Below are 23,906 nucleotides of genomic sequence, written 5' to 3'. Positions count from 1 at the left end.
CTTCCTTCCTTCCTTCCTTCCTTCCTTCCTTGCTCAAGTCTCCCTCTTCTTCCCTCTGCATCATTTCTATATTTCTATCATCAATATAAATAATTCCTTCCTCCATCTGGTCAGCTCTATTTCTTGTGCTTGCTAATTCTTGATCTTTTTTGTTCTTCATCTCCAGAATTTTATTTGGCTCTTTTTTAAAGTTTCAACTTTTTTGGTAAAGTACTCATTGATTTTGTTTCTGAATTTATTAAACTGCCTATCTGTGTTTTCTTTCTTTTTTTTTTTTTTTTTATCCTCACCCGAGGACATTTTTCCATTCTTTATTAAGGTAGAGTGGGAGGGAGAGAGAGGAACAGAGAGAGAGAGAAACATCGATGCGAAAGGGACACATCGAGTGGCTGCCACCCGCACAACCAACCAGGGTCGGGGACAAACTGAAACCGAGGTACGCGCCCTTAGCGGGAACCGAACCCGGGTCTCTCAGGACCGCAGGTCGACGCTCTAACCACTGAACCAAACCGGCCAGGGCTATCTGTGTTTTCTTGCATCTTGTTGAGTTTTTTTCAGAGCTGCAATCTTGAATTCTCTGCCATTTAAGTCACATATTTCTATGTCTTTAAATTTATTTTACGGAGATCTTTTATTTTCTTCTGGAGCTGCGTCATTACCTCGGTAATTCATGATATTTGAGGGAGTCCTTCTCTGTCTAGGCATCTATGTATGAATAACACTCCCCTAATAGATGGAAAATAAGAAGTATTTTTATTATTTTGTAGTAGGTGACACTGAAGCACAAGTTTTTTAATTATCTTACAATCCTTTATATTTCTGTGGTGTCAGTTGTTACTTGTCTTTTATTTCTGATTTTAGTTATTCATGTCCTCTCTCTTTTTTTCTTGACAAGTCTGGTTAAAGGTTTGTCAGTCTTATTTATCTTTTCAAAGAACCAGCTCTTGGATTCATTCATGTTTTATATTGTTTTTGTGTGTGTATGTGTGTGTGTTTCATCTCTATGTCATTTATTTCTGCTCAAATCTTTATTATTTTCTTCCTTCTACTTACTCTGGACTTTGTTTTTATTTATCTAGTTCTTTTAGGTGTCGGGTTAGATTGTTTATTTGAGATTTTTCTTGCTTTTTGAGGTAGGCCTGTAATGACTTTCCCTCTTAAGACTGTGTTCCATAGATTTGGGGTTTTGTGTGTTCATTTTCATTTGCCTCAGGGTAACTTTTGATTTCATTGTTAATTCATTTATTGTTTAGTAACATGTTATTTAGCCTTCATGTGTTTGAATGTTTTTCAACGTTGTTCTTTTTTTCCTTCTTGAAATTGATCTCTAATCTTACACCATTATGATTAGAGAAGATACTTGATATGATACAAATCTTCTTGAATTTATAAAGAGCTTCGAGATGCCCCCCCAAAATCAAAGGAGTTCATTACCACCAAATCCATATTGCAAGAAATATTAAAGGACCTTCTTTAAGAAGAAGAAATAGACAATAAATCAACAAACAATACGTTCTGGCAAGGATGTGGAGAAAAGAAAGCACTAGTTCACTGCTGGCGGAGTTCGTCCCCGGCCCCGGTGTAGGTTGTGCGGGTGGCAAATAATTGATGTGTCTCTGTCACTTTGATGTTTCTCTCTCTCTCTCTCTCTTTCTCCCTCTCTCCCTTCTGGTCTATCTAAAGATAAATGAAAAAAAAAAATCCTTGGGTGAGGATTAAAACAAAATGCTGCTGGGGAAATTGGACAGCTAGATGCAAAAAAAAGAAAAAAGAAAAAAAAAGAAACTAGACCACTAACTTACACCATACACAAGAATAAACTTAAAATGGATAAAAGACTTAAATGTAACCTGTGAAACCATAAAAATCCTAGAAGAAAATGTAGGCAGAAAAATCTCAGACATCACATGTAGTGGAATTTTCACTGACACATCACCTAGGGCAAGAGAAACAAAAAAAAAAATTAATAAATGGGACTGCATCAAACTTAAGAGAGATCTCTTATCCTCTGAGATGACATGGAGGGACCTGGAAAGTATTATGCTGAGCAAAATATGTCAGTCAGAGAAAGACAAGTACCACATGATCTCACTTATTTAGGGAACATAATGAACAAAATAAGCTGTTGACCAAAAAAGATCCAGGATCATGGAAATAGGGAACAGACTGACAAACCTCAGAGGGTTGGTGGGGTGGGAAGAGATAAACCAAAGACCTTATATGCATATATGCACAACCAGTTGATAAGGACACTAAGCTGGGGAAGGCAGGAGCAGGGTGGGAGCGGGAAGGAGAGCGTCAATGGGGAGAAAAAGGGGACATCTGTAATACTTTCAAGAATAAAAAAAAAAAAGAAAGAAAGAAAACATGTTTCCTGTCTTCCAAAAATGCCAGGAAAGATGAGATGAAACATTATATCAAAACTAATAATATAATAATAAGTGCCTCAGCTGACTGTTATAAAAACTATGTGCTCCAAAAGAGGTAGAATTAAATTATGAATGTGGTTTCTAAGTAATGGAAAAATCACAGTAGAGTAGCTGTCACCTATCTTAATATATCAAATTGGAATTCTGAAAAAGGTCTTTCCCAATTAGTGATTGTGATGGTCAAAAACATTTAGTCACTGGCTCCCACTGATTTGCTTCCATAGGCCCCCCACACTGTGCACAAAATCATTAGATAGTACTATTGTGAAGAGATGTTTATTGAGTTGCTCAATATAATATATAATTTAGAATATTCAAAATAAAACATGATATTCAAAATAAAACTGCTGTTACTACAATAATTCTTGTTTTTATTAAAGTTTGTTGATAAAATCATAGAGAAATTTGTATTCTTGGTTAGTGCTTAGGAAGTAAATGGTACTTAGTGGGGATAGATAGAAAGAGTATAATAAGAACACAGTAAGCTGGGTCTACATATCTGACACTTATTTAGTCACCTCCCTTATATTACACAATATATAATATTCTGTATAGATACTGAGAAAACTCAATGAATGTACAGACTCCCTAGTCATTCATCAAGTGCAGTAGGTGAAGCCCATCTTTTAAAAAAATTTTTTATCCTCACTTGAGGACATTTTTTCTTTTTTTGTTCATATAGAGTGGGAGGGAACGAGAGGGAGAGAGAGAGAGAGAGAGAGAGAGAGAAACATCTATGTCAAAGGGACACATCGAGTAGTTGCCACCCTCACGACCCCAACCAGGGTCGGGGACAAACTGCAACCAAGATATATGCCCTTAGCAGGAACTAAACCCAGGACTCTCTGGCCCCCAGGCTGACACTCTAACCGCTGAGCCAAACTGGATAGAGCTTGAAGCCCATCTTTATTTCTGGGTTTTATTCACAAAGTACATTTAGATCTCTGGTGTCAGGGAATACAGCTCCTTTGAAGAATAAAGTGTAAGTCTTTACGGAAGGTCAGGCTCCACTTACAGTCTCGTTTCTCAACTCAGCCTTGAGAACAATGGGTTTTTCCGGTTGAATAATTCCTTCAAAATCTAGTTTCAGGGGGATCTGCAAATGTTAAACACCACATGAGAACCAATTAATGAAACACTGTTAGCAAAAGAAGCAAAGTAGATGACATACATTGAGGACAATTAAGGCTTTTTAAATATATAGAAATTACTTTTAGCACAATATATATGCTTATTTAGTAAGCTGTCTCAAGACTGGTTAAGGAAAACATTCATTAATACATTCAAGAAAATATCAATCTAGCACCTATTTGTTACCAGACCAGAGACAAAATCTTGTAGGTTTGTGTTTATTTTTGGTATAAATTTTAAGCAAAAGAATACATTTTAAAAATTTAAATCCAATTCTTAGGCATTATGAAAAACTATTTTAAAAAGCCATATAGAAAATAAAAGCCATATAGAATTAATTTTGTGCATATTGGAACTTGCAAGGCAATCCTGAGTATGTATTATACATTTTAATTATTTGAATTATCCATGACTTCTAAAGTCTGAAGAGTCTAGTCACCTCTCCCTTTGGAAGCCATACAGTTTCCTGATGAGTAAAGGTCTTTATGAAGCATTGTGCCTGTTTTTAACATCTCCTGGCTCCCAAGTGTAGTATAAATAGTGAACTTCTGAAGACCTAAATGTTTTAACTACTTTTTTTTTTTAGCTCTATTCTCACCCACTCACTCCCTCAGTGTTGGGAGAGCTACCAACACAGTAACCTTCTGATCTGGGTTGACTGAAGGGCAAGAAAATTGTCATGGAGATTGAGGAGCACCAGCCATAGATGACTCGGAGCTTGTAGGGAGTGTCTTCCCACCCCAGGTGTGCCAGAAACCCACTTCCTCTGTAGGCTGAGTCCCCCATTTGTACACACTTGCAGGACTGCTACACAGTTGCCAAAAGCCACAAATAAGATGGAAACCATCTCCATCCTGCTCCTCTTCTCTGAGAAAGCCTACTTAAGGAAAGGAGCTGCATAATAAATGCATGATTCCTAGATATAAGGCCTTGCTTGACATGAATCAATGGCAATTGTTCTTTATGTTCTTCAGAGGAGAGATTCCAGATCTTCCTATTAATGAAAAACCTTTCTATTTTATAATTTCAAATGGCATGTATATATTTCCCCTGTACACAGACCAACACACATAGAAAATGGACACTACAAATGTTATTTGTTAAATTTTTCAAATTAAATAATTTAATATTAGGTCCTAAGGTCTCCAAATCAACTACAAATCACCATTTAAGCATTTCCTGAAAGGTGCCACTGGGAATTTATGAAAGGAATAAAATGAGGTGCTAGAGTTTAAGACATTCTTAGATAGAAAGAAAATATAGAGAACCACATTGGATGGTTTAAGGACAAAGTTTTAGGTTAAGTGGTATGACTGATGGATACCATTCTACAGTAGCGATAACAGAGCTGAGGAAAGAATGGGCTCTAGATGGGGAAGGCTCCTGAAGGGGCTTTGGGAGTTCACTAGGATTTGAAGGATGAGAACAGAATGGGAGAAGAGTGAGAAGAACATCACAGAGTTCTTATTAGGATGTAAATGGACTCAAATTGATTGCAACATGGCTCCCAGAAGCAGGTATCAAGTAGCCAGGATGGCTATGACTGTGGGAGTTCTTACATCAGGTAGAAATACTTTAATAAACCTTGGCTGCTCATGAGAACTCAAGGGGTGCTTTTAAAGCCACACAGGATGCCCTGGCTGGTTTAGCTCAGTAGCTAGAGCATCATTTCATAGACCAATGATTCTCGTCTGATTCCAGTCAAGAGCATGTACCCCGGTTGTGGTTCGTCCCTGGCCCTGGTCGGGGTCGTGTGGGAGGCAAGCAGTTGATGAGTCCCTCTCACGTCAATGTTTCTTTCTCTCTCTCTCTGTCCCTCACTCTATCAGAAGATAAATAGAAATATATCCTCAGGTGAGGAATACAAAATAATAATAATAATAATAATAGTAATAATAATAATGATAAAGCCACACAGGATAAATTATTTAGAATTTGAAATGACCTAGGCGTAGGATATTTAAAAATCCCTGCTGATTTCACTGTATAGCCAGAGGTTGAGAACCACTATCACAAGAGCTTCTGTAAATTCTGGTGGAAAAGAGCAGCATTCAAAAGTCATGACCCAGAGAGATGGCGACGGGCAGGACTGGAGAGAGGGTGAATGTGTGAGAGAGTGAGCTGGTGTGTGAGAGAGTTTGAGTGGACATAAAGGTGGACAACCAAACTCGACCAGTGCAGAGTCACGAAGCAGAAAGTCCCTGTGCTGAGGATGGGAGCAGCCGGCTACCACAAGAAGTAGCTCCTCAGGGTGCTTCTCCCTGTGCCATGGGGAGGTCCCACCATTTGGGAAGATCCAGGTCTTCCCTAAAAGGAGGCAGTGGGAGCAGTTAGGGCCCAGCAACCTGAGCCTACCAGTGCACCTGGCAACATCGGACAAGTGGACACTCTGTGTCAACACAGACCGGTGTACAGTAGTGGAGCTCCCCAGGTGAAGAATGACATAGCAGAAATAAAGAACACATTGAAAACACTAAGCAGCAGAGTAGAGGAAGCAGAGGACCAGAACAGTGAGTTTGAAGACAGGGTGAAAAAAATCAACCAATCAGAAAACCAAAAGTAAAAATAATTAAAAACAGGAAAATAGCTTAAGAGAACTGTGGGACAACTGGAAACATAATAACATTTGCATCATAGGAGTCCCTGAAGAAGAAGAAAATGGGCTAGGGTTAGGGAATATGTTTGAAGAAATAGTGACAGAAAACTTGCCTAACTTGGTGAAGGAGGAAGGTATTCAAGTTCAAGAAGCACAGAGAGCCCCAAGTAAGAAGAACCCATACAGGCCAACACCAAGACACATAGTCATTAAAATGCCAAAAATTAAAGACAAAGAGAGAATCCTAAAGGCAGCATGAGATAAGCAACTGATTACCTACAAAGGAAACCCCATAAGGCTCTCAGCTGACTACTCAACAGAAACACTACAGGCCAGAAGGGAATGGCATGAAGTAATCAATGTCATGAAAAACAAGGATCTGAATCCAAGACTACTCTACCCAGCAAGGTCAAATAAAGAGCTTCCCAGACAAAAAAAAAGGCTAAGGGAATATATAAACACCAAACCAGCACTGCAAGGTATGCTAAAAGCACTGCTGTAATTAGTAAAAGAAAAAGGAAGAAAAATATACCCACACTAAACAAAAATGGCAATAAATAAGTACATATCAATTATCACCTTAAATGTGAATAGTTTGAATGCTCCAATAAAAAGACAGAGTAGCTGATTGAATAAGAAAGCATGACTCACATATATGTTGTTTACAAGAGAACCACCTCACAACAAAAGACTCACATAGGTTGAAAGTGAAGAGATGGAAAAAATCTATCAAGCAAACAGAAAAGAAAAAAAAAGCAGCGGTAGCAATACTCATATTTGATAAAATAGATTTCAAAATGAAGACCATAACTAGACACAAAATCACGAATGAAAGAGAAGAAATAATAACTGACACCACAGAAATAAAAAGGATTGTTAACAAATATTATGAACAATTATATGGCAACAAATTTGATAATCTAAGTGAAATGTAAAAATTTTAGAAACACATAGTATCTCAAAACTGGACTGGGAAGAGACAGAAAACTTGAACAGACCAATAACGACAAAAGAAATTGAAGATTTAATCAAGATTCTCATAGCAAACAAAGACCCAGGCAAGGACAGCTTCACGGGGTAATTTTACCGAACATTCAAAGAAGAACTAATACCCATTCTCCTCAAACTATTTCAAAAAATTCAAGAACAAGAAAGACTTCCAAACTCGTTTTATGAGGCCAGCATAATTCAAATCCAAAACCAGAAAAAGACACTACAAAGAAAGAAAACTACAGGCCAATATCCCTGATGAACATAGATGCCAAAATCCTGGACAAAATACTAGCAAATCGAATCCAGCAATACATAAAAAAAATATTTCACCACGACCAAGTGGGATTCATCCCAGGGATGCAAGGCTGGTACAATATTTGCAAATTAATAAATGTGATACAGCACATAAACAAAATGAAAGATAAAAATCATATTATCATATTAGTAGATGCTAAAAAAAGCATTCGACAACATCCAGTACCCATTTCTGATAAAAATGCTCAGTATTCTGGGAATAGAGAGATCATATCTCGACATAATAAAGGCCATACATGAAAGACCTACAGCCAACATCATACTCAATGGGCAAAAAGTAAAAGCATTTTCCTTAAGAACAGGAACAAGGCAAGGATGCCCACTTTTGCCATTGTTAATTAACATAGTACTGGAAGTCTTAGCCACAGCAATCAGACAGGAAGAAAAAGGGATGCAAATTGGAAAGGAGGCAGTACAACTATCATTATTTGCAGATTACATGATACTATTCATAGAAAACCCCAAAGACTCGATAAAAAATTTACTAGACTTAATAAATGAGTTTGGCAAAGTAGCAGGATACAAAATTAATGTCAACAAATCGATGGCATTCTTATACACTAATGATGAATTCACAGAAAGAGAAACTAAGAAAACAATCCCATTTACCATTGCAGCAAAATATATTCAGATACCTAGGAATAAACTTAACCAAGGAAATAAAAGACCTATTCTCAGAAAACTACAGGTCATTGAAAAAAGAAATAGAGAATGATATAAAAAAGTGGAAGCACATACCTTGTTCATGGATTGGAAGAATTAACATCATTAAAATATCCATACTACTCAGAGCAATCTATAAATTCAGTGCAATCCCCATCAAAATACCAATGACATACTTCACAGAACTAGAAAAAATACTTCAAACGTTCACGTGGAACCAAAAAAGACCTCGAATAGCCACAGCAATCTTGAAAAGGAAGAACAAAGTTGGAGGGACCACATTACCAGATTTCAGGTTATACTACAAAGCAACTGTAATCAAAACAGCGTGGTAGTGGCACAAGAACAGGCATATAGACCAGTGGAAAAGAACTGAGAACCCGGAAATGCACCCAAGGCAATATACTCAATTAATATTTGACAAAGGTGGCAAGAGCATACAGTGGAGTAATAACAGCCTCTTTAATAAATGGTGCTGGGAAAATTGGACAGCTACATGCAGAAAAATGAAACTAGACCATCAACTTACACCCTACACAAGAATAAACTCAAAATGGATAAAAGACATAAATGTGACTCATGAATCCATAAAAATACTAGAAGAAACTGTAGGCATCAAAATTTCAGACATTATATGCAGCAGAATTTTCACTGATACATCACCTAAGGCAATAGAAACAAAGGAGAAAAGGAACACATAGTACTACATCAAACTCAAAGCTTCTGTACATCAAAAGAAACAACCATCAAAATGGAAAGGCAACCCACTGTATGGGAGAGCATAATTGCCAATGATATATCAGACAATGGGGTAATTTCCAAAATATATAGAGTACTCATACAGCTCAACAAAAGGAAGACAAAGAACCCAATTAAAAAATGGGCAGAGGAGCTGAATAGACACCTCTCCAAACAGGACATACAAATAACCAAGAGACATATGAAGAAATGCTCAACATCACTAATCATCAGAGAGATGCAAATTAAAACAACAAGTGTTGGTCATCAAACAACAAGTGTTGGTCAGGGTGTGGAGAAAAGGGGACTCTAGTACACTGCTGGTGAGAATGCAGACTGGTGCAGCCACTATGGAAAACAATATGGTGTTACCTCAAAAAATTAAAAATTGACCTTCCATTTGACCTCGTGATCCCACTTCTAGGAATATACCCTAAGAAACCCGAAACACCAATCAGAAAGAATATATGTACCCCATGTTTGTAGCAGCACTATTTACAATAGCTAAGATCTGGAAACAGCCCAGGTGTCCATCATTAGAGGAATGGATAAAAAACTGTTGTATATATATACACAATGGGGTACTATGCAGCTGTAACAAAGAAAGACCTCTTATCCTTTGAGATGACATGGAGGAACCTGGAAAGTATTATCCTAAGCGAAACAAGCCAAACAGAGAAAGACAAGTATCATGTGATCTCACTTATTTGTGGAATATAATGAATCTAACAGTCTGAGGAATGGGGTAGTTCCAGAGATTTGGAAGTGGAGTACAGACTGACAATCCCCAGAAGAGGGGGTTGTGGGGGAGAGATAAACCACAGAACTTATATGCATGTATGCATGAACAATGGACATGAACAACAAAGCTGGGGACAGGGTGGGGAGGGAGCGGTAGGGGGGAATCAGTGGGGAGAAAATGAGAAACATCCGTAACAAAAATAAATAAATTTATTTAAAACAAACAAAAAAAAGTCATGCCCCAATTATTATCACTGTACTTCAGGGAGTTGCACAGTTCTTCCCCTTTCTTCCAGTAGACTTGAAACCAAATTTAAACTTTTCTGAAAAGACTCTATTTTATCATGTCATGCTAACTGCATTGACTCTAGATGACCGTTATAGTTGGGAATTTATAAAGCCAAAGGCTTAGCACTCTAGTATACTGGGATCTTAACGGTCACTGATGACTCCAAATAGATTCTTTGGCCAACAGAACAAACTATTAAGCAATGAATGTACATATATATATATACACATCTGTTTAAGAAAACTCTCAATCAAGCATTATTTATGCAGAGTGGTAACATGTTAAGTGTCTGACCTGTGTTTCTTTGCAAGGTTTGAAGGAGAAGTGCTGCAGAACTCTGACGATAGCAAGTTTCATATTCATGAGAGCAAACCTCATGCCAATGCAGTTTCGAGGTCCACTTCCAAAAGGCGTGTATATGTAAGGATTTATGCTGTCCTTGTTCTCCTTACTGAACCTGGTTTCACAACAGTAGATGAAAACAATTAATAAAACATAAACACCATAAGAGCTACATATTGTGGTCCTTACTTAGGCTTCTCAACCAGTAGTATACAGAATACTACTGTGGGCTAGCTAGTGAGATCCTGCTGTGGTTATTTTGCTGTGAGAATTTTAAGCTAATGATCCTTTTAATTCCTTTTACCCTATAGGAGCTTTCAGTCTCATTGAAGAGATGACAAATGCTATTTCAAGGAACATTTATCTTTCTTTAAACACTAAATTACATTCTGGGTGTTGAGATGTTTACACTCTGAAGGGCAAGTAGGGAATGAGACTGATTGAAGAAAAAGTAGGTTCCTGCCTCCATCAAACTCATGTTGGTCACATGTTTATGGAGGAAGGAAGTAGGAATCATATTTCCCTTTAGTTAAATAGTTATTTATCCCCTTCTCTTTTTTCTCCTTCCTTTACTTCTTCTGTCCCTCTCTCTCCCAATGAATAGTTTGAATCAGATTACTTGTCTGGGCATATGATGCTCCTCTACTCTAATATAATCTCTGATATCCTTGTCTATCTCCACTAGGCTATAAATTGCTTGAAGGTTAGGCCTATGTTTTATTCAAATTTGATTCCTCAATATTTAATTATTTTAAGAAAAAATGTGGATTTGGCAAAGTGATCATGGCATTGTGGTTATGTATTTTTAAAAAGTGCTTATATTTTGGAGAACATTGGAATATTTAGAGATGGTGTGCCTTAACACAAGATGGGATTCAGGAAGATGGTCGAAGGGGCGTGTGGATGGAGCAGTGGACATAGGTTGATGGCTGTAAGGCATGTGATGGGCACACATAGATGCATTACAAGTATTCCTCAAACTTGTGTCTTTAGAAAACGCATTTGTATGGCTGCAGTTTGTACCCTGCCCTGGTTGGGTCGTGTGGGTGGCAGCCACTCGATGTGTTCCTTTCACATCGATGTTTCTCTCTCTTCCTCTCTCTCCTTCCCACTCTATCTGAGTAAAAAAATGGAAAAATGTCCTCGGGTGAGGATAAAAAAAAAAAAAAAGAAAATACATTTGTATATATAAAATACACATATATTTGTGTAAATGTCAAAAATTCTCGTAATAGGCATTTAAAATTTGGATTGCTCACTGCCTTTCCCACTTCCTGACATGGTAAGCTGTTACTCTCTGAATGATCAAAGAGAAGTACAGTCAGTGATCTCTGGTTTTATGTCCATGAAGCTACAAGGGGAGGAAACTGCTGAGCGGGGAGGAACCACAGAAATCCCTTGGTCCAGAAAACAGAGGATTTGGTAATCTCTAACTTTTTCTTTCAACAAGTGCTATGTGTAGACAATAAGCCAGAACTAAGAACACCATGGCAAATGAGAGGGTCCTTGCCATTAGGGATCTTATAGTAGGGCTAATGAAAATCTAGATCCCACATATAGTGCCCTCAATAGTTCATTTCAATTTTTCTCACCAATACACTAAATGGGAACCATCAGCTCTTTCTAGAGTTCAAGCTGTGCCCCAAACTAGACATTGGCTCTGAATTTCCAGAAGAACATGCTGAAGACCATCCTAGGGGGAGTGTCTTCAACATTTAGAGAGCAGGTGATTTTCCTTTGGAAGTCACCAAATACTGAGAGTAGGAAGAAGCTGGCAGGGGACTGCAGCCAAAGACAGCACCAGGGGACCTGTGTTCACCTCTGTTCTCTTGGGGCTGCTTAAATCATCAGGGATGAGGAACTCTCAGGTTGTCAGCCTGCACGCTCCCAATAATGCTAAAGGAACAGCAGCCCATGTGAAGAAAAAAAAGAAAAACAGAATGTGGGAATGACAGTGGTAAATTCAGAGAGCTAAAGAGAACACAGAAAAACTTAAAGAAATAAAAACCCCTGTATCCCTAAAATCAGATAATGGTTAACTAATGTATGGCATATGCATGTAGTCACATACACATAGATATTTATATGTATGTAAACCTATATGTGATGGTTGTATATAATAGGACAATGTTTATAGATTACTGTTAAATGGAGTAAACAGTTATAAATAACAATATATTACTATTTTTAATCTTAAAAATCTATATATGCTTAGAAAAAAATATCAATAATGACACATATCATATTGTTAATGAGGCCTATCTTAAGATATTAGGACTATGAACAGATACAATTTTCTTTTATCTAGTCTAGAGTTTGTAAAATTTTGTCAACAAACAATGATTACTCTTGTAAAAAGACAAACTTCTAAAAATAAAAATGATGTAGATATAAATGATTTTACTAACAGACACCAGAATATGCCCCTGCCAGCCTGGATCAGAGTGGGTTCCCTTTCCCATGAACCCAGTACCTTTCAGGACGGAACTCCTCAGGCTCTGACCAGTGCACTGGGTCTTGGTGAATAACTAAGCTTGGCACCATCACCACTGTCCCTTTGGGAATGAACACTCCATTGATTTCCACATCCTTCTTACAGAACCTCTCAAGTCTACCAGCAATTGGGAATAATCTGAGAGATTCACTCAATACCATGTCAAGATACTCCATCTGCACCAGGGCATTATAGGTGGGAGGTGCCTAGGAAGAAAGAAACAGATTTTGATAAATTGAGATTTGAGACCAACTTTCAATCCAGTCTATGTAGTTCTAAAGGTGCTTCAAAGAATAACTTATTTTGGTAAAGGACCTTATGATTTATAGACATTTCCTTTGACCTGCTTAATGGCCCATTGAGACATGTGTAGTATTTATGGGAAACCTTGGGGACAATTCCCAAAGATCTCAAACAGGACCCCAAATCCCTCACATTACCATGTAGTGATTTCGTGGGAACAAATGTGACTAATAGACTATGACCCTTATTCTTAACCAAAATATGTCAAAGTCACTGTTTCCTTTCAAAAGGGAGGCCACACTTCTGTAGCAAGAAAAGAGAATGTGTAAAAGAGCAAAATCCCTACTTGAAACAATTTTTTTTAGTTGAAAATCCTGCCTGATAACTCTGTAGATTATATATAATTTGGAGAGAAATACCATATAACAACTCTATAAATAACTTGGAGAGAAACAAGTTCCTTTCTAAACCAAATATCGCAAAAGAAGGGTATAACTGGATGATAGCTACCAGGGCACACAATTTAATTCTAGTGAAAGTTAGAAAGAAGTGGAACCCCACTCAGCCCCACGCTGCCTTGTGGGAAAAGTCTCCTAGCTCTTGCTTCAGGGTTTGACTGTAAGCTGTAAAGATCTCAAACAAGCCTCTCCAGCCCCAGAGGCCAGTCTCTTTACACCACAGAGAGTACCATTTTTGTCAGATACCTGAAATCAGTGTGGGCAATATGTGGTTATCCCTTGGTTATATTGAAGAAGCAATATGGTAGAGGTTAGGGGTTTGGCTAGTGGCTTATTCACCACTAGCTACATGACTAGTGTATGAAAGTTATTTCATCATTCAGTAGCTCAGTTTTCATGGGGATAATTGGAGCTGACACTTCATAGGGTTGCGTGGCAGAGACATTCACTGCTCACCCAATATCCATGTAGTCTCCACATCTCCCAGCCCACTTGAAGTTCGGGGAAATCTGCTTTAAGAATGGGCTGTGAGCTGAGGTTCAGTTCAGAGCCAAAATATATGAAAATCCAGTGAGCAACACTCTAGTTCTTAATTCCCCAACCAACATGAAGGCATTGTGTTCTAGAAAGTGCAGCTACAAGAAAGTGGGATCTTTTTAGCTTATATTTCTGAGTAGCTGTGTGGAACAGAGACTCCCATTCTCATCCTGCTCTAACAATCTATGTTGAACATACAAATATGAGAAGTAAACTTTTGTTATGTAAAGCCACTGAGATTTGAGGACCAATCTGTAGCTGTGGCATAACTTAGCCTGTCCTTACTAATATGTATCATTTTTTAATTGAATTTATTGGGGTGACATTAGTTAATAAAATTGAATAGGTTTCAGTTGTACAATTCTATAATACATCATCTGTATATTGTATTGTGTGTTCACCACCCCAAGTCAAGTCTCCATTCATTACCATTTATCCCCTCTAGGCCCTCTTCTATCTCCTCTACCCTCCATTCTTCTTTTGTCTGTGTCAATGAGTTTCTTTCTTTTTTTCTTAATTCCTTCAGCTTTTCCACCCAGCCTCCTACGCCCCTTCCCTCTGGAAGCTGTCAGTATGTTCTCTCTCTATGAGTCTGTTTCTATTTTTAACACCTGTTTTTTAAATATTAAAATCATTTATAAATATACAGCATTTAGAAAAGACATATATAGTGGGAAGTGTATGTTAGCTATTAGTGTTGTTGTTGCCATTGCAATTATTATTATAAAGAGGGGCTCAGTGTGGCCACACTGCCAGTGTGGCTCAGTGGATTGAGCATTGTCCCATGGACTGAGAGGTCCTGGTTTGATTCCCGGTCAGGACACATGCCTGGGTTATAGGCTTGATCCCTGGTGGGGGTCGTGTAGGAAGCAGCTGACTGATGTATTTCTCTTGCATTGATGTTTCTATGACTCTCTCTCCCTTCCTTGCTCTCTAAAAAAATCAATAAAAACATATTTTAAAAAAAGAGGGGAGAATATCAATGCTTTAGTTAGTCTTTGTCTCTTAGTGACCTTTCCATCTTACTGATGGATACCAATATAGGCTTACCCAGAGATGAAAGATAATCTCTAATTTAGTTGGACCCTAAAATGTATTTTTATATTTGAAGGAACTATGACAAAGAAAGGTCTTAAGATCTATCCAAAATAATAGTCTGGACTCAAACTCATGTCTTCCATTTCTTACCCTATGTTCTTTCCTGGCTTCTTCTAGACTGCAAAGTTTACCAAGGATAGTAGATTGCAGTAATAGTGCCAATTCTCCATCCCTTCCAATGTCTATGCCCTTTAGTCCTCTAACTTTGTACCCTCCTATTATGATGCTGGGCTTGGCCATGTGGCATGCTTTGAATGAATGGAATGTTAGCTAGGTGTCATGCAAGCAGAGTTCTGAAAGGCACCCATATGACTGGGCTTATTGCTCTTTCCCTCTGTCATTGCCTGAGAAGAACACACTCAGGCTAGATGTCCTCAGCCAGCTTAGCCAAGGCCAGCCTGGATTAGCCAAGAGCCAGACCAAAGCAAGTCCAGTCAGTATCAACACAGATAATTATCCAGACACTTGAGCAATAAATTCCTATTGTTAATTGCCCCCGAGGTTTCTTTTTTCACTTGACATTACTGTGATAACAGATAACTGATACAACAGGACCAACACTTTTTCAAAGATCTTATATATCTGTGAATAGCAAACATTACCTATATTTATTTGTTAGTTGTTTTTTTTTTTTTTTCCTCACCCGAGGACATTTTTCCATTTTTGTTCAGATAGAGCGGGAGGGAGAGAGAGGAAGAGAGAGAGAGAGAGAGAAACATCGACGTGAAGGGACACATCGAGTGGCTGCCACCCGCACGACCAACCAGGGCCGGGGACAAACTGCAACCGAGGTACGCGCCCTTAGCGGGAACCGAACCCGGGTCTCTCTGTACCGCAGGCCAACACTTTAACCGCTGAGCCAAACCGGCCAGGGCTAGTTTTTGTTTTTTGCCATCCTTTCTAACTAGCACGAGTACAATAATTGATGCTTTTGCTCTTTGCAAAAATTCTCCTAGGAAGTGGTGAGGAGGCATTCGTGCGAAGGTTTTATGTTCTCCCTCCCACTGGAGGTATCACCCACTCACCTTATTGGGAAATGTTGCATCAACCTCCTCCTGAAGTTTCTGCTGTACATCGGGGTGAGTGGCCAGCAAATACATAAGGAAGGAGAGAGAAGTGCTAGTGGTCTCATAGCCAGCAAAAATAAATATAATAGATTGGGCAATGAGCTCCAGATCAGACAGTGCTAAAAGGAGAAGAAAGACATTTTAGGTAAAGCAGGTCAATGTACATCATCACAGTTTAGATGATGAGAAATCCAAATGAAACTCCAAACTTCTAGAAGGGTGGCATAACCAGAAGCAGGTAGTCAAGAATAGAACAGATCTTGGGAAAACCTAAATTAAGACAATGTTTGCCTTTTTCTGGCTTTGTAACATTCACATCAGAGTGAAAAACACTTCCAGTTTAAGCTGAATTGCTCTTCCAATTTTTCCTATAGGGTCCAGTGAATGCAATTAGCAATGTTTATTCAGTCATAACCTGAATGTCATCTTTCTCATACATGCCCCCTCTCTTTGCTTTATTTTATGCTCAGCAAATAGCCCTTGTGATTAAATTGGCCTCTTTTTATATTTTCCTGAGAGAAGCTAAGCATGGTCAGGCTGTAATCTATTTGAAGTATATTATAACCTTTAGATACCTAGAGCATTAAATAAACATGGTGCTCACCCCAATTATATCATTGACAACTAAAAACAATACAAGACAATAGAGGGAAAATGGCAGTGGAATGAATGGAAGCCTCACAGACCATCTCCCAGGATCAGACTGGAATTGCAACTAAAATAAAGAGAAGTCATCTGGAAAACCAATTGAAGAGCAGCTGTAGATAACCCTTATAACCAGAGATGTAAAGAGGACCCCAACTTAAGACTGATAGGAGGTTTGGAGGCATGAGTGGGCTTGCTGAGTTTTCACAGGCAGCAGCTGAGGGCTAGCTTAGCTGTGAGAAGCTCCCTCTGAGAAGTTGGGGGTTTAAATGCCAAGCTGGCTCCCCAGCACAGTGTGGTGGAACAGAAAAAGATGTCCACATAACACCTGGCTGAGAAATTCACCAGAACAAAGGTTCTGTCTGGCAGGGAGAGGCGCTGGGAACACTGGTACTTCCCCAAAGCGCTAGCACACTGAATTACAGCTACAGTCACTCACCTTGGGCTTCAGAGAGGGTGGGTGGACTGGACTGGAGCTGTGTGGGGAGAGTCAGGTGTTCATGGAACTGAGGAGAGATGTGGGAAGGAGGCCATCAGGAGCTCTGTGCCCACACAGCAGTAGCCATATTCCTCAAGAAGCCCCTTCCATCAGAGTGGCTTTAGCCTAGAGGGAGAAACAACTGTCCCTCCATTGGGAATTTACCACCACCTTGCCTGGAGAAGTGTACCCTGAGGCTCATTAATAGCTAGAAACTACCAGCCAACCAGTAGGCAGAGAAGAGCCTCTGAAGGCTTTAAGTCTTGGACCTGGCTCTCAGTGTTGGGTTTCATGGCTCTGGGGACTAAGCTGTAAAGGCTGAGGCCTGGGTCCCTGTGCAGAGCCATTAACCCACACTGCAGCAACCATTTCCTGCTCAAAGCAACTTTAGCCAAGGGGAAAGCAATAGCCCCACCTGCTGTCAATCTTACCCTGCCTCCCTGTGGGATTTTTCATTCAGCTGAGGGCTACAACCCTAGGCTCATTAACTAACTGAGGGTAATAGTGAGCCTGCAGGCAAAACCTCTGGGATAATTAAATCATTGCTTGGCCTGTGACTCTACCCAGGAAAGGAAGATCAGACATCACTGTTCAGCATGGTCCCTTCCATAATCATTCACACCCAGCAGAGGGACTCACAATCAACGGAACATTGACATTCACAGGGAAGATTTGGCAGGCTCCTAAACCCACTGAAACAGCTGAAATGATGAAGAAAAGAAACAAATCCCAAATGAAAGAAGAAGAGAATTCTACAGATGAAGGGCTAAATAAAATGAAATTAAGCAAGTTATCAAATGTAGAGTTCAGAGTAATGATTATGATGAAGCTCAACAGCATGAGTGAAGATATAGAAACAACAAAAATCAACAAATTAGAAATAAAAAACCACTAAGCAGAAATGAAGAATGCTATAGCAGATATAAAGAACACATTAGGCCCTGGCCGCTTTGGCTCAGTGTTGGGAATGTCGGTCTGTCGGTCTGCGGACCAGAGAGTCCTGGGTTCAGATCCCGCTAGGGGCATGTACCAAAAAAAAAAAAAAAAAAAAGAACACATTAGAAGGAATAACCAGCAGATTAGAGGAAGCTGAGGATCAGATCAGTGAATTAGAAGAAAAGGTGAAAAAAAATCACTCAATCAGAGAACCAAAAAGAAAAAACTATTAAATAACAGGTAGACAGTTTAAGAGAGCTGTGGGACAACATGAAACATAAAATCATCCACATTATAGGATTACCAAAGAAGAAAAAAGACAGCAAGGATTAGAGAATATATTTGAAGAAATAATGGCAGAGCCCTGGCCGGTTTGGCTCAGCGGTTAGAGTGTCGGCCTGCGGTCCGGAGAGACCCGGGTTCGGTTCCCGCTAAGGGCACGTACTTCTGTTGCAGTTTGTCCCCGGCCCTGGTCGGTCGTGCGGGTGGCAGCCACTCGATGTGTTTCTTCACATCGATGTTTCTCTCTCTCTCTCTTCCTCTCTCTCCCTCCCGCTCTATCTGAACAAAAAATGGAAAAATGTCCTCGGGTGAGGATAAAAAAAAAAAAAAAAAAAATAGAAATAATGGCAGAAAACTTCCCTAACTTGGTGAATAAAAAGGTATACAAGTTCAGAAAGCACAGAGAGCCCCATGTAAGAGGAAACCAAACAGGCCCACACCAAGACACATAGTAATTAAAATCCCCAAAATTAAAAACAAAGAGAGAGAAATGCAACAGGTAAACTACAAAGGAACCCACATAAAGCTATCAGCCAGTTTCTCAACAGAAACACTACAGGCCAGAAGGGAATGGCATGAAGTATTCAAGGTAATGAAAACAAGGATCTGAATCCAAGACTACTCTATCCAACAAGGCTATCATTCAAAAAAGAAGGTGAAATAAAGAGCTTCACAGACAAAAAAGGCTAAGGGAATATAATAGCATCAAAGCAGCACTGCAAGATATGTTAAAAGGACTGCTGCAATAAGCAGAAGAAATAGAGAAAAAAAAATAGCCATAATAAATAAAAATAGTAATAAATAAGTACATATCAATAATTACCTTAATGTAAATGGATTAAGTGATCCAATCAAAAGACACAGAGTAGCTGAATGGATAAGAAAGCATGATTCATATATATGTTGTTTCAAGAGACCTACCTCACAACAAAAACTCACACAGGTTGAAAGTAGAGGGACGGGAAAAAATTTTCAAAGCAAATGGAAAGGAAAAAGAGTTGTGGTAGCAATACTCATATCTGATCAAATACACTTCAAAATGAAGGCCATAACAAGAGACAAAGAAGGCCACTACATAATATTGAATGGATCTACCCAGCAGAAGGATATAACCATAGTAAACATATATGCACCTAATATAGGAGCACCAAAATATATTTAAAACCTTCTGGAGGACATCAAAGGAGAAATTGACAGCAATACAATCATAGCAGGGGACTTCAACACCCTGCTGACATCAGTGGATAGAGTCTCTAGACAAAAAATTAAGGAGGAAACACAGACCCTAAATAATACACTAGATCAAATGAATTTAATTGATATTTACAGAGAATTACACCCCCAAACTGAAGAATATACTTTCTTCTCAAATGCACATAGGACATTCTCAAAGATAGACCACATGTTAGGACATAAACAAAGTCTCTACAAATTCAAGAAGATTGAAATTATATCAAGCATCTTCTCAGATTACAATGGCATGAAACTAGAAATTAATTACAATAAAAACACTCAAAAACATTCAAACACTTGGAGGCTAAATAGCATGTTATTAAACAATGAATGGGTTACCAAGGAGGTCAATAAGAAATCAAAAAACTTTCTGTAAATCAATGAAAATGAACACAACACAAAATCTGTGGGGTTCAGTGACCCTACCTCAAGAAACAAGAAAAATTTCAAATTGAATTTCTAACCCTACAACTTAAAGAACTAGAAACTAAACAAAAAGAAAATCCACAGTAAGTAGAAGGAAAGAACTAGTGAAGGTCAGTGTGGAAATAAATGACATAGAGACTAAAAAAAACAATATGAAAGATCAATGAAACCAAGAGCTGGTTCTTTGAAAAGGTAAACAGGATTAATGAACCTTTAGCCAGACTCACAAGAAACAAAGAGAGGATCCAAATAAAAAATATCAGAAATGAAAGAGGAGAATAACGACTGACACCACGGCAATACAAAGGATAGTTTAAAAAATAATATGTACAATTATACACCAACAATTGGACAACGTAGGTGAAGTGGACAAATTTCTGTAATCACACAGTGTCCCAAGACTGAACTGGGAAGAGTCAGAAAACCTGAACAGACAAATAACTAAGGAAATTAAAGATGAAATCAAGAAACTCCCAGCAAACAAAAGCCCAGGTCTGGATGGCTACACAGGGGAGTTTTACCGAACATTCAAAGAAGAACTAACACCCATTCTCCTGAAACTATTACAAAAAATTCAAGAGGAAGGAAGACTTCCAAGCTATTTTTATCAGGTCAGCATAATCCTAATTCCAAAACCAGATAAAGACACTACGAAGAAAGAAAACTACAGGCCAATATCCCTGATGAACATTGATGCCAAAATCCTCAATAAAATATTAGAAAATTTGATCCAGCAATACATTAAAAAATTATTCACCAAGACCAAGTGGGATTCATCCCAGGGATGCAAGGCTGGTACAATATGTGCAAATCAATAAATATGATACACCACATAAACAAAGTGAAAGATTAAAATCATATGATCATATCAATAGACGCTGAAAGAGCATTTCACAAAATCCAGCACTTATTTTTGATAAAAACACTCAGCAATGTGGGAATAGAAGGATCATATATCGCAACACAATAAAGTCTACATATAGAAAAACCTACAGCCAATATTATACTCAGTGGGCAAAAACTAAAAGCATTTCCCTTAAGAACAGGAACAAGACAGGGGTGCCCACTTTCACCACTCTTATTGAACATAGTACTGGAAGTCTTAGCCACAGCATTAGACAAGAAAAAAATAAAAGGGATCCATATTGGAAAGAAGGAAGTGAAACTGTTATTGTTAGCAGATGACATGACACTGTACATAGAAAACCCTAAGACTCCATAATAAATCTACTAGATTTAATAAATGAATTTGGCAAAGTAGGAGGATACAAAATTAACATTGAGAAATCAATGGCATTCTTCTTCTTCTTTTTTTTAATGCTCACCTGAGGATATTTTTCCATTTATCCCAAACAGAGTGGGAGGCAGAGAGAGAGAGAGAGAGTGAAAGAGAAACAATGATGTGAGAGGGACATACTGAATGGCTGCCTCCCTTATGACCAGGGCTGGGGACCGAACCATAACTGAGGTATGTGCCCTTGAGTGGCATTGAATCTTTGACTACTTGATCAGTGGGCTGACACTCCACACCTGGGCCAAACTGGCCATGGCTCAATGGCATTCTTATACACCAATTATGAACACTCAGAAAGGGAACTAAAGAAAAAATCCCATTTACCATTGTAACAAAAAATAAATGAAAACCTAGGAATAAACCTAACCAAAGAGGTAAAAGATCTGTTCTCAGAAAACCGCAGGACATTGAAAAAGAAATAAGAGGAAGATATAAAAAAGTGGAAACATATACCATGTTCAGAGATCGAAAGAATCAACATCATTAAAATGTCCATACTACCTAAGTAATCTACAGATTCAATGCAATCCCTATTAAAGAACCAATGACATAGTTTACAGATCTAAAACAAATACTCCAAAAGTTACTATGGAACCAAAAAAGACCCCGAATAGCCACAGCAATCTTGAAAAAGAAGTATATGGAGGGATCACAATACCAGATATCAAGTTATTCCACAAAGCCATCATAATCAATACAGCCTGGTACTGGCACAAGAACAGACATAGATCAATGAAACAGAATAGAGAACCCAGAATTGACCCAAGACAGTATGCACAATTAATATTCAATAAAGGAGGCAAGAGCATACAATGGAGAAAAGACAGTCTCTTCAATAAAAGGTGTTGGGAAAATTGGACAGCTATATGCAAAACAATGAAACTAGACCACCAACTTACACCATACACAGGAATAACTCAAAATGGATAAAAGACTTAAATGTAACCCATGAAACCATAAAAACCCTAGAAAAAATTGTAGACAGAAAAATCTCAGATATTATATGTAGCAGAATTTTTACTGATACATTGCCTAGGTCAAGAGAAACAAAGGAAAAAATTAATAAATGGGACTACATCAAACTAAGAAGCTTCTGCATAGCAAAAGAAACCAGCATCAAAATGAAAAGGGAGCCCGCGCTCTGGGAGAACATATTTGCCAATGGTACATCAGATAAAGGGTTAATATCCAAAATATACAGAGTACTCATACAACTCAACAAAAGGAAGGCGAACAATCTAATTTAAAAATGGGCAGAGGTCCATTAATAGATGAGTGGATAAAAAAGCTGTGGTACATATACACAATGGAATACTATACAGCTGTAAGAAAGAAAGATCTCTTACCCTTTTAGATGACATGGAGAGACCTAGAGAGTATTATCCTAAGCAAAACAAGCCAATCAGAGAAATACAAGTATCACATGATCTCATTTATTTGTGGAATATAATAAATAAAACAAGCTGATGAACAAAATAGACCCAGAGACTTAGAAGTAGGGTACAGATAGACGGGCGCAGGGGGGAGGGAAGAGTTAAATCATAGAACTTATATGCATGTATGTGTAACCATGGACATAAACAACAATGCTGGGGACAGGAGGAGGGTATCAATGGGGGAAAAAGGAGAAACATCTGTAACAGAAATAAATTAATAAAATTATTAAAAATTAAAAAATAAATAAGATTAAAAATAAAAATGGGCAGAGGACCTGAATAGACATTTTTCCAAACAAGACATACAAATGGCCAGGAGACATATAAAAAAAATGCTCAGTATCTCTAATCATCAGAGAGATGCAAATTAAAATTACTATGAGATATCACTTCACACCTGCTAGATTGGTGGTCATCAACAAATCCTCAAACAAATGTTAGCAAGGATGTGCAGAAAAGGGTACTCTAGTACATTGCTGGTGGGAATGCAGACTGGTGCAGTCACTATGGAAAACAATTTGGTGCTTCCTCAAAAAATTAAAAATGGAATTGCCAATTGACTCAGTGATTCTACTTGTGGGAATATATCCTAAGAAGCCTGATACACCAATCAGAAAGAATATGCACCCCTATATTCATAGTAATGCTATTTACAATAGCTAAGATCTGGAAACAACCTAAGTTCCCATCAGTAGATGAGTGGATAAAAAGGCTGTAGTACATTTACACAATGAAACACTATGCAGCTGTAAGAAAGAAAGATCTTTTTTATATTTTTTTATTTTTATTTTATTTATTTATTTATTTATTTATTTATTTATTTATTTATTTATTTTATTAATTTTTGTTACAGATGATTCTCCTTTTTCCCCCACTGATTCCCCACTCCCTGCCCTTTCTGCAGATTGTTGTCCATGTCCACTATTCATGCATACATGCATATAAGTTCTGTGGTTTATCTCTCCCCCACCACCCCCCTCTTTAGGGGATTGTCAGTCTGTACCCTGCTTCCGCGTCTCTGGGACTACCCCATTCCTCAGAC

General features: G+C 38.3%; 1 protein-coding gene across 4 annotated transcripts in view; it reads right to left on the bottom strand.

Moving 5' to 3' along the window:
* Positions 1–3,334: 3,334 nt before the first annotated feature.
* Positions 3,335–23,906, bottom strand: part of LOC118641936 (cytochrome P450 3A12-like) — a 46,780-nt gene continuing 26,208 nt past the window's right edge. For 3 of the 4 annotated variants that reach the window (XM_036279590.1, XM_036279591.1, XM_036279592.1), the window contains 4 exons: positions 16,093–16,253; positions 12,711–12,937; positions 10,190–10,352; positions 3,335–3,525 (listed from right to left, as the gene is read on the bottom strand). In XM_036279590.1, coding sequence (XP_036135483.1) covers positions 3,430–3,525; positions 10,190–10,352; positions 12,711–12,937; positions 16,093–16,253 — 647 coding nt within the window. In that variant the 3' untranslated portion in view covers positions 3,335–3,429. Of the gene's footprint in view, positions 3,526–10,189; positions 10,353–11,945; positions 12,134–12,710; positions 12,938–16,092; positions 16,254–23,906 lie in introns of those variants that run through there. The other variant, XM_036279593.1, reaches the window with a different exon arrangement.

The sequence above is a fragment of the Molossus molossus genome, unplaced genomic scaffold (assembly GCF_014108415.1).
Source record: "Molossus molossus isolate mMolMol1 unplaced genomic scaffold, mMolMol1.p scaffold_m16_p_3, whole genome shotgun sequence".
NCBI lineage: Eukaryota > Metazoa > Chordata > Mammalia > Chiroptera > Molossidae > Molossus > Molossus molossus.
The sequence above is the reverse complement of the archived record's forward strand: the minus strand, read 5'-3'. Positions and strand labels throughout refer to the sequence as shown.